This window comes from Lathamus discolor, chromosome Z, assembly GCF_037157495.1.
Source record: "Lathamus discolor isolate bLatDis1 chromosome Z, bLatDis1.hap1, whole genome shotgun sequence".
Classification (NCBI taxonomy): Eukaryota; Metazoa; Chordata; class Aves; order Psittaciformes; family Psittacidae; genus Lathamus; species Lathamus discolor.
Genome location: NC_088909.1, coordinates 83,399,904 through 83,412,427, shown reverse-complemented (window position 1 = coordinate 83,412,427; position 12,524 = coordinate 83,399,904). Strand labels below are relative to the sequence as shown.

The 12,524-nt window shown below is 39.0% G+C and overlaps 1 protein-coding gene across 1 annotated transcript in view; it reads right to left on the bottom strand.

Annotated features, from left to right (window-relative positions):
- The window catches only part of PGM5 (phosphoglucomutase 5), a 64,993-nt gene that overhangs the window by 8,712 nt on the left and 43,757 nt on the right, over window positions 1–12,524 (bottom strand). The window contains exons 8-10 of the mRNA XM_065663036.1: window positions 9,840–9,975; window positions 8,715–8,898; window positions 1,349–1,483 (exon numbers count right to left, since the gene is read on the bottom strand). Coding sequence (XP_065519108.1) covers window positions 1,349–1,483; window positions 8,715–8,898; window positions 9,840–9,975 — 455 coding nt within the window. The remainder of the gene's footprint in view (window positions 1–1,348; window positions 1,484–8,714; window positions 8,899–9,839; window positions 9,976–12,524) is intronic.

Here is a 12,524-nt window from a genome sequence, read left to right as displayed (position 1 = left end):
AGCCTACGCTCTGCCAGCATGTTACTTCTCTCACATTGCATACCTTGTAAAAAGTAAAATAGAGCAGTCTGCTGACCCAAAAAGGATTCAATTTCAAAAGGCATGTTCTCATTTGTAATTAAATAGTCAAAAGTTTAGCTAGATGAATGCTACAAGTATATGCTTTATTGTTTTCTATAATTTTTTGTTGGGATTTGTTAGGCAGGAAACATGTTCAGATCACACATTTTGTGTCAGATATAATGTTACTGTAAGTCCACTGCAAACCTCTAAAATGAACTCTTAGTCTCTTTCCATTACTTGTTATCATTTCATCTATGCCTTGCCTGTATAGCACAAAGAACCACATTTGAAATTATCATCTTAACTCCAACTGATAAACAATTCGTGCTGTAATAAAATTTTACATGGCTGTGTTGCATTGACCTTGGCTGCCCACCAGGTGCCCACCATGCTGCTCTATCACTTCCTTCATTCCTCACTGACCTTGGTGTCTGTTTCTCCCACATATTCTCACCCTGCCCTCTCTGCTACTGCTGCACAGTGGTTTTTACCCATCATTTGACATCTTTTATGCATTTGCACCTCACATGAATAAGCAACTACATGGGACTTCAAACTATAGGGTTTTGATTTACTACAAAGTAACTGCTTATCCTCTCCCATGAAACATCCTTAGTCCTCTCGTTGTATATCACAGCATGAAATTGTTTTACTAAGAAAAATCTGAGAGCTCAAAATGTGGTTTATATTATGAATTATTTTAGGCATCTGATGGATTACGCTGCAACTTGCTCTCAACATTCACTCTTCCTAGAAAAGAGTCTGGTTATGCTATGAGATAATTCTTTAGACAGCTACAAGTCTTTCCCTTAATAAGGAATCCCTACATCATTTAGACTCTGGCAGCCACATTTCCTAAGTGTACTTTCATCATGAGGCATTCCTGGGGTGCAATAATTAAGTGATCCCCAGATAACCTGCTTGAAAAATATTTTTTTTTATATTGTTCAATAACTCTGATTTGTTCTATAACACTTCCAAAATAATGAGTGAAAAAAATAAAATGAGCATGGTTTCTCTTACTAGACTAAAAGTCATTGCTCAGCATTTATCACCAGGCATCTCAGCCCCTGACATTCCTGTTGTGCTAGATACTACACATATATTGAAACTGTTGGTCCTGCTTCAAAACATGTACAGTCACATGATTAGGAAAATCATCTACAAACACAACAAACAGGGGTCAAGGTGCTGAGTGTTCCTTCTGATTAAAGGGGAAAACCTGTAGCCATTGCTAATACAGAGGAAGTGCATTACTTATTGACTCATAATACTACTGCATTACCTGTGGTTCCTTATTGTGCTGGCTAGGATCCTTCTCATAACTCTCTGCATAGATCCGGAGAGTAGCTCTCACATGGCTGGAAGCACTCATTCTGAAGATAAGCCTGGAAGCATCTGAAAAAATAATCCTCAGCCCCTACGGGAGAAGAAGGAGCAGCATGTACATAAGGTAGCAGTATACCTTTACAAATCACAGTTCACCATTTAAAATAAAGAACAAAAGGAAGAGTCATTTGGATACAATTCCTCTTTCCCTGTAACTTTGGACAACTCACTCATTATATTTTTTCCCCCCTCTGAAGTCTAGAAATGATCTTGTGTATTTCCTCCTGCTCCTCATAACAAGAACTCTCTTAGTGCTGTTTTTTTTTTTGTTGGTTTTTTTTTCTTCAGCTGCTTTGTTCTTGTTCTGTATGGCAGAGCAAAAAATTAATGGCCTGAGAAACTCTAATAAGATCAGCAAGGCTCAGTGGACTAAAACACAGCTACAGAATCTCAGGATCAAAAATCAGTTGTCAATAGTGAATAAAAAAGACAGGATCAGTTGCTACCCCTCAAAGATCATGCATCAATATCAGATTACAAAGAGTTTCAACAACAGCTTGTAGTAAACTTGGGAAACTTAACATGAACTGTTAATTAATTTCAAGTACACTAATTAATGCACGTTAACTGTGTGTAGAATAAAAAAAAAATTATATTATTAACTGTGAAGTTGCTCTTTGCTCCCCTTTTCTCCTCTTATTTTCTTTCCTCCTCTCCGCTTTTATACTGTATATATGAACACACTCTTCTAAAGACCACAGACAATATACTTGGATCCACAGTCAACAGACTTTCTGTTCAGGAAGGCCATTAAGTCCAAACGACTATATTGCACTATTAAATAGTTGCAGTATTTTAATACTTTGCCAATTCTGCACTAACACGCAGACTAGTTCCCTTTCTGTAATAAGTACCCTTAGACTAGGCGCCACCTCTCACATGCCACTGAACCTTATTTCCCCTTTTAGACATGCTGTTGTTAAATGCCTAGCGCATAAACTGAAGTCCTTGCTGCTTTTAAGGGACCATGAAAAAATAAGAGAAGAGAATTAAAAGAGAAGCTTTATCAAAAGGAGCGTGACCAGCAGGTTGAAGGAGGTGATCCTGCCCCTCTACTCTGCTCTTGTGAGACCTCACCTGGAGTATCGTGTGCAGTTCTGGTGTCCTCAACATAAAAAGGACATGGAACTGCTGGAACAAGTCCAGAGGAGGGCCACGAGGATGATCAGGGGACTGGAGCACCTCCCGTATGAAGACAGGCTGAGGAAGTTGGGTCTGTTCAGCCTGGAGAAGAGAAGGCTGCGTGGGGACCTCATAGCAGCCTTCCAGTACCTGAAGGGGGCCTATAGGGGTGCTGGGGAGGGGCTCTTCGTCAGGGACTGTAGTGACAAGACAAGGGGTAATGGGTTAAAACTTAAACAGGGGAAGTTTAAATTGGATATAAGGAGGAAATTCTTTCCTGTTAGGGTGGTGAGACACTGGAATCGGTTGCCCAGGGAGGTTGTGAGTGCTCCATCCCTGGCAGTGTTCAAGGCCAGGTTGGATGAAGCCTGTGTGGATGGTTTAGTGTGAGGTGTCCCTGCCCATGGCAGGGGGGTTGGAACTAGATGATCTTGAGGTCCTTTCCAATCCTAACTATTTTATGATTCTATGATTCTATGATTTTCTTCCATTTTTATCAGCTGCTGAAGAAGACACTGCTGTTAGCAACACAGTGCCCCAATATTCTAATAAGTAGAAAACTCTGTTTCCTCTGCTATATACCAAAACATCTCCAGCACCATGTAAAGCATTGTTTGCTTGGTAATCACAGAATCATAAAATAGTTCGGGTTGGAGGGGACCTTTAAAGGTCATCTATTGATGAGAAGGGACATTCTACTTCAACCAGATCAGGTTGCTCAAAGCCCAGTCCAACCTGACCTTGAATATTTCCATCTATGACCTCTCTGGGCAACCTGTTCTAGTGTTTCACCACCCTAATTGTAAAAAATTTCTTCCTTGCATCTAGTCAGAATCTACCCTTTTTTAGTTTAAAACCATTATTACTTGTCCTATCACAACAGGTCCTACTACAAAATCTGTACTCATCTTTCTTATCAACCCCCCCCTTTAAGTATTGAAAGGCCACAGAAAGGTCTCCCTGGGGTCCTCTCTTGTACAGGCTGAACTGAAACTCTCTATCTTTCCCCACAAGAGAGGTGCTTCAGCCTTCTGATAATTTTTGTGGCCCCCTTCTGCACCCACTCCAACAGGTCCATGTCTTTCCCGTGTAATGTCAATTAACACTAGAAAGTATAAACCAAGAAAATATCCCACATGGACAAAGGGCTGGATTAGATGGCCTAAGAGGTATTTTCCATCTCTAATTTTGGTGATATCATGAAACTTTTTTAAGCTGCTAGTATAATTTTAACATGCACATATTTATCGATGTTGCCACTAGATATGTATGCCACTAGATAAATAAATTTATCTAGTAAACTCAACACGTACAGCAAAAGTGACAAACAGAAATAGTTTACATTCAGAAGACTGAGCTGTAGAGCCTGTTTTTCTAATATTTTCTATTAAACCAACTTTATAATGAGATGGTTCAATTGATGCTGATGGGAGCTTTGCCACTGATTTCATTGGAATCAGGATTTCATCTTTGATGACTACAGTTTTACAGGCAGTTTACTAAGATCTGATCTAGTGAGCAAGGGGCTGTCTACTGCTGATTGCTCATTACATTTTATGACAGTGAAATGGAAAAAGATAAACTGAAGAGTTTCGTAGTTCTGGGTACAGTTTGTTTCAAATGGTTGTCAAAACCAGGACCAGCCGGTCAAAGTACAGAACACTAATGTCAATCAGCTTTAAGACAGAAGGGAGGCTGCACAAAATGAAAGCATGAACATCAGAGCATGTGAGTATCTTCCTCTCCAAAGACTACACTGCCATTTAAAATGCTCCTGCCAGGCCTAGCAATTCCCACAATGACATGAATAGCAAGACCACTCGAATATCCTTTCACATACTCAATGTTTATCTGTCAATAATAACAATAAGACATTGTTACTTGGTTTAGCACACCTGAAGTTCCACCACCCATTAAATTACAGGCTTCAAAATAAAAAGAATTTACAAACACTCCCCATAACTCTCCCATAACTTGTCACAAAATGCTCCATGAAACCACAAGAATCTGTAGCCAGTTTGATGTCACAGTTATTTTCGCTTGGAATGTTTATGTAATGTATACATACACATGACCAGTATTCAGACAGTTCACTCTACTATTTCTGACCTTATTATTTTATTCATTTTGCATTTCTCAGGGACATACAACTGACAGTACCTATTTTTACACATGCATGATGACAATTAATGTTTGTCTCAGACTAGAATTCCTGACATACAGCTGAAAATACTCTGTAAAAAGGAATTACAGAGACACAGTGGCTGTACTCCTTAAAATACATAATAATATATTATATTAAAAAAAACAATCCTATGTGCCAGGAAGAAATCATATGCTAGGAAAACAATGGCCTTTAGAGATGGACTGTGAAAGTCAACTTTTAAAATCATGATATTTCACTTAGAGATTTAACTCATTTTTAAGAGAGCATACAGCAAAAAAGCTGACTTTCAACTCTTCCTTGGAAACAGCATTTAAGCACTAGCAAAGCTTTTCACTCAAGAACATCACAGAAAGTAATAAGAGTTATTAATTTTTTTTATTCCTCACTGTTTTCTGGAGACTGTATCTAAAAACTGTGAGTTGCAAACATTTTTAAAGTCAAAAACCCAGCCAAAAATACCCACTGTCACCAAATAAATATGAGAAAGCACTGCCTGGAGAATAACCTGTGACTCAGCTCTTGTGCGAAGACTAAAGCAAACAGGTTTTGCCTGCTTGCTGCAAAAACTCTAACATACAGACACTTCCCTTTTTAACACTTTTGAGGTTTTGACATCATCAAGGTCAAAGCACGCTGTCAAAATTGCAAGCAGCCTACTTACTGTTTGTCATGACAGTATTTTTTCACCTGACATAAGTTCCACTAATTTAAAGTCATATATTTGCTATTTGCTGTATCGAAGACGTTAGCTCCATGAAACATAAAATTTTATATGCAGAACTTGCAAACAAAACAAGAGGAAAGAAAAGAAGAGTAAAACACTGAAAAGCCTACCGGATAGAATAATTTCCAGTTTTAATAAAACAGGACACACTATTTGTCACTAACAAGAATATTGTTTTCTCATGGGAACAGACTTTTTTTTTTTCCTGGGAGGAAGCAAATCGAAAGGCTCAGTACAGCTCTGAACATCTGCAGATATTTACTGGGGAGGGACTATTCATTAGGGACTGCAGTGATAAGACAAGGAGTAACGGGTTAAAACTTAAACAGGGGAAGTTTAGATTGGATATAAGGAAGAAGTTCTTTACTGTAACGGTGGTGAGGCACTGGAATGGGTTGCCCAAGGTAGTTGTGAATGCTCCATCCCTGGTGGTGTTCAAGGCCAGGTTGGACAGGGCCTTGGGTGACATGGTTTAGGGGCTTAGTGGGAGGTGTCCCTGCCCATGGCAGGGGGTTGGAACTAGATGATCTGATCTTTAGGTCCTTTCCGACCCTAACTATCCTATGATTCTATGATTTTAGGCAAACTGGGCCTGCGAATGAGTAATCATGGAAACTCTGAACCAAAGTTATGTTCCATGATTAACCCACTGACTTTGAAGCTGATGATGAAGATGAGCTTCACAGGGATTTCTCTTTCACATTACAATTAAGTTAAACAGCCTACTGATGTATCTATGAAGCACTCAGAAAACTAAACCTACTGCATATTGTACTGTATGGTACAATATGGTTTGTTTTCCAGTAGTTTGCTTTGGTTTATTTTTTTAATTACCAATTTCATTATTAAATATATAATATTCAATTCATATAACATGTTAGAATGAACAAGACCAAGCAGCAAACTTCAAGCAAAATACCTTAGGATTCTGAAAGACATTTTTGAAATATAATGCCAGGGAGCAACACCAGTAGAAAATCTAACCTAGCAGCAATATATCAGACACAGAAACGTATATATAAATTAGGAGCACATCAAATGGCTATACTTTCACCTCAAAATATAGTGATTATCACAATTTTTATTTGGCTCTCTACGGGCTCTTGAGGGTCCCCCTAGGCATTGCAGGCCCCAGTCACTACTATGACAGGAAATACCTTATTGCTAATACACAATTGGAATATTCTAAACAGAAGAATTTTGCCTTATCTCTGGAGATACTATCTGAAATAACTTTTTTCCAACTTCTCCAATGCCTGTTTCCTGACCATTGCTCAAACTGAAATAAAAAAAAAAAAACCACACTAAGACCACATGCAGAGCCCTTTGCATCCCAAATCTATCAAAGGAATGAGAAAATATTAATTAACTTCTAATAAAAAAGCTCCAGAGATTTATTCTGTGAATCTCGGAATGTAAGAATGCTTCATTAAAGAGATCGAAGTTAACCACTATAATGGGCAACTTGTACTTCTCATCCTTCCACTTCAAATTTCACACAAAAATGCAACTGGTCCCATTCCTGTCTTGGAGGATCCTCAGGAGCAGCATTGTTACATACTCATGTGCGCAAAGGCTAGCACAATAGGGCTTCAAAAATGAAAACAGTCTTCATGAAGAGCAGAACATTTCATTTAATTTTATGCCTTATTATTGCACTATGATAAACAATATTCATGGGTTTCAATACTCAGAATTAATTGGAAGCTACAGTCTGGGTGTATTGTTTGCTGCCTATTTTGCTGATGTTGTGTCTGTTTTCTGAACCTGATGGTTAATTTTCATGTAGCCAGCTTCTCATTCATGACATACAGTGCAGCTACCCTGAATATAAAGCTCACTCCCCACTACCTGCTGGGGAGAAAAACCTTGAACAGGTTCCTAAAACATAGCTGGAAAATATGCATGAAGCTCATGACAGAAAGAGGCATCTCCGTTTAAATAAAGAGCAAGCTAGCTGAGGAAAATGGCAGCAATGAACTGTTGTTTCATTTGCATGGATCAATGTCCTCTCTTATTTTATTGTGTTTACAGAATCCTACTAGGGCTGTAGAGACATGGAGTTATTGTTGCTGAAAGACAAACTGGTTGCTGAAAGACAAACTGGTTGAACTGTACTCAATAAATATGTGCTTGTCCCTATAAAAAGACATGGTTTCTGGTTTTCTGGATTCACCTTCAGAGTCCACCTGAAAACAGTCCAAGTCATGTTTCTCCGTTTGTGTTAAGCGGTGATATGATTAGCAATTATATTCCAATTTAGGGCAAGGACTTTGGATGAAAATTAAGGAAGCAAAAGTGCACTGAAAATTCACAAGCTGTTTTATAAAAGAGCCACAAGTCTGCCGTGCCTGTAATACCCTTGTATTTTGTTCCAGCACTAATATGCACTAAGAGAATAGTTCAGTGTCAGGCCGGCTGCTTATATTTTCTGGATGCAATGATGAATGGAAACTATAAAGACTCTGACCAGAATGGCATGACGGCAGTTTTAATGTCTTGTAATATCACTTGCTAAAGTCTGGTCAGGTCAAGTAATTCACAAACCAGGGAAACTAGGACAGTAAAAATAAACAGCATAAAATCAGAACACAATGAGTTTTAGCTCTTACTAAAGATGTCTGGATATATACTTATACATGGCAAAAAAAATACATAGTTAGTTTTGAGCACATTGTGAATTTCAGAACACTGAAGGCTCAGTCTGAACTGCAGTTCTTGATAACTGACTCATCATGGACATAGCCCAGAAGGAGCAATAGGAAGGAAGAATTGGTCGTTTGAGCTAGAGAAGTCAAATGTGCCCACATATGGTACAATCTACTAAAGCCTTCTGCATGCTATTAGCTGCAACAGACATTGTGCCTTAAATATCCTGTAGGTCACCAACAGTAAGAAGAGATTTCTTTTGTAGCAAGAAGAGATTTCAGACAGAAAATAGAAGACCATCTTTCTACATGACATTTTGCATTGTTCAGGAAAGGGAACCCTCCATATATGTACATTGATGTCCCCTTCTATACTCTCTGTGGCACTACTGCCTCCAGTTACGCACAGCAAGAGCGAGCTAAACCAGAGGTGAATTATCATACCCAGACTGAGTTAATCTTAAGTAGGAAACATGGTATTTATCAAAGCAAAGGAAACATTATCCTATAAATATGAGGCCTGTCAGCTGAATGTTAGAAACAACACTGTTACAGAAAATGACAGTTGCAAAACTTTGCTACTCCATCAGTACAGCCATACCTGTCTTTTGGTCACAGTGCCATCCACAGGATCTACATACTCAAAGCTGTCCGTTCTTTCCACACTGTAGATATTGTTACCCACAGCAAACTGCTGATGGCTGAATGATTTGTCAGTGATTAAAGCTTCCAGGTCTCTCATTATGAAATATGCTGTTCTGGGTTCCAGTGCTTCATAATCAAACCTTGCATGTAAATAAAAAAAGTAGAACCAAGAAGTAAGTCCCCTACAGCTGAGAAAACTGAGAACTCAATATACTCACAATCAGCAAGTTACTGCTTCAAAAATCAGATGTGGACCATTGAAGTACTGATTGCAAATTAAACAAGCAACACATGCACGTCCTGTGCAACCTGACCATCATGCATGTGTACTACAGCTCTACACTGGGCACCTGACTCTCAGTCAACACAAATTTAGAAAATCCACAGTTTCTAAAGTAGAATAGAAAATGATACACAAGAAGCTCTCAAAGATTAAGGACACAATCAGTACAGTACTCAACAGCCAAGGCAAATAAAGAAAACGTTATTACAAGTTTGAGGAACAGCTGTGTCAAAAAGACCTTACAGATATGTAAACTCCTCTGGATTAAATTTATTCTGAGAGAAAGGGAGATGCATAAGATATAAATTACAGTTAGAATTCACCCTTTTGAGAACTTAATAAAAATGAGTAAATATTCAGATCTTTGGAGGAGTTCTTCTGAATTAGAAGTAGGCATATTTCCAGTTCTCACTAAACCACTGTCACACAGAAGCACATACAGAAACAAATGCAGAATTAAATCTTCCTGAGATTTTGATTTTTTTCAACACCATGTAATAAACTATGTCTACAGATTGCACAAGTAAATTCTTCAAATCTTTCTGCCATTTGATATCAGAAAATTCTATTACTCATATAGTAAGAGTGATGTATATGTAAGTGAATACCTTCTGCTGACACTTACTCATCAGAAACAACCTGCCTAGAGAAGAGTGGTAATCTGTGTCAGATTTTCATTCTGTGCATACATCAAACACACACCTAAATGCAGCTAACCACAGCTAAACAAGTCACAGTTGTAGCAGAATTGTCCTATCGAGCATGTAAGTTCCTGTGCCTTTTCCTCACTTTGCTCACCTGCAGTAGTAGTGTCGGCCAAATTTTGCCCAGTGATCCCTGACAATCTCCTCCACACTCTGCTTTCGAGCTGCTAGGATTGAAAGCCAAACTAGCACAGCCCATAGTCCATCTTTCTCTCGAAGGTGATCAGACCCTAAAGAGACACACACAAAGCATGTTATTTGGTATCACTGCAAGATGGAACAAAAGGTAAGGGAAAATGTCTCATTTAACTTTTTATGTCATATAATAATAATCAGCAGTACCGTATCAGGAACTCTGATACCTTCCAGATGGAAAATCAGAACTAATGTTTGAAATGTAATTTATTTGTATATGACAAAGTCCATGCTCCTAAAGTTAAATAAAAAATGTACAAGTGCTTGAATAGAAATGGCATTAGTAGGAGAACATTTTCAGTCATGATTCCCATTCATTGACATACAGTGTGTTTTCACACCTCTAGTACTGTTTCCCAGAACTGGGCTAGATATGAAAACCCCTGCCCATGAACCAGAATGTTCTGAATTATGTGAGTCAAGTTCAACAGCATCTTCCTATCTCCGCAGATGTTCATCTGTCAAGCTGCACAGAAAGAATTTTCCCATTTCATTAAAAATGAACATTTCCAGAATGTTGATGGTCTCCCATCAGAAGAAAAAACAAGAGCCTGAAAAAGTGGTTTTGGTGGGGGGGGAGGGAGGGAGGGAGCAGACACAGGAACAAATCCTCAACACAAAACACACACCAAAAAAACCCCAAGCAACAACCCCCCCACCTACCCCCAAAACAAACAAACAAAAAAACAAAACAAACCAAACAACAACAACAAAAAAACACAAAAAAACCCAAACAAAAACACAACAAAAAACAAAACCAAACCACATTTTTCTCCTTTCTATATTTCTCCATACTTTTCTGTTTGTTGTTTGCATGCTCAGATATAAATACCTTCCTGGGTTTATATTTAGGAAGAGAGAAACTGATCCAAAAATGGAGACTAGAAACAATTTTGGAATACCCCACAGGATTTATTTAGCACATAGTCTAAGATATGGGAGGCACAAAGTCAGGTCTACTATCTGAATTCAAAGGGGCACAGACGTGATCTTGCACTTTCCATGCCCAAAGCCAAAATCTCAACTCAGAATAATAGGCTGTTCTGAAATAGGCATGTAACGTATTTTAACCAGATATATTTCTATGAAGCTAAGCTGTGCATGTTAAAACTGAAATGTATTAATCAGCAAAAACTTTCAATAAAATCAGTATCCTCTAACAGAAGACCTTCATGGAAAGGCTCCTGGTCAGCTCAGCAAGTGCCCTCTGTTTTGGGGTAATTTTGAACAAGCTTTGTGGCAATATATATCTAAAACAGATTACCAAAAAATCAAGAGGAAGCACACATGAGAATTAACATAAAGTAAAATGCAAGAAACCTGACACTCTGATACCGATGATGACTACATGAGCTAATAGAGTCAAAAGACTTGAAGAGACAATAAATATGTGGTCATTGCTCTGGCATAATAACACTAGATTTTTTTAAAGTTAGCTGCAACCTTACAATTTTCTGTCTAGTCACATGTTATTAAAACCCTGAGTACAAAGGAAGTGCAGTAACTCAGAAGTTCTGTTTCCTCCATGAATTACGTACTGATCAGGTAATAGAACTGCCCGTGCTGTTAGAAGATACTCAGAGGAATCTGAAAAGTCTTTGTTTGAAAACCTGTCTTACAAAATACCCTCCTTCCTCAAACACAAAACTCTTGTGGCAGCAAGACTGCTTCACAGTGCTGTGAGTTTACATAATAGCCTGCACGGTCTACAGTCACCTGTGTTTTGCTACTGGCAGAAGACACAGTTCTCATAATAAAATTGATGCACTGAAGCTGTTAATCATGTGAAAAACTGTCAACAGAAAACTAAAGACATATAAGGAAAACTGCAAGATATGCAGAGAGACACGGTGACTCTTGAAGTTCAGTCTTGATGTCCACCCTCCGGTCACTGCTGCTACCTTGGACTTAGCAGTCCCTCTTCTTGGAGGGACTTTCTGCCCCTTTTTATCTGCCTTGATCTCTGAGCTTTCTGCAACAAGGGCAGTCTCCTACTACAACTGCTACAGCTATGGGCTGGTCTGTAAGGGGCTGCTGTAGGAAGAGCAACAGCTCACTCTATTCCCTGCTCCAGAGCCCTGGGAGCTGTAGAAGCATGAAGTGCCAACTAATCAGAGGAAAAAGGGCAGCGTTATTTATGAGCTCTCATAGCTTTCTTAATAGCTTCAGATAAGGAAGGAAAACAAATGCCCCTCCACAGGAAGTCAGTCCTTTGAACAATCAGGCCTTCACCTTTTCTGCTCCCTCATTGTGATAACATGTTAAATGAACTGAAGGATGTCTTCTACAGAAACACCAGCAGTATGTCATACAGATAATAAAGTCAGCTTACTCATAGGCAAAGCAGACAGCATGGTCACAGTAATTTTTACTGCAGCCAAGATTCTGTTCCCAGATAATGATGCAGGTTTCTGCCACTGTCGCCAAAAGAGAGACCTAGAATAGAGCTGTCCCTTCCAACCAGTGTTCATCGTTCCCCTGGTAGCAGCAGGAAAAGTTCCCAGGTCACCACAGCATCTGTGGAGCCCCTGGGACTGGTAGCACTGGGGCTCACCTGGGGTGGCAGGGCATTGTCCAGCAGCCA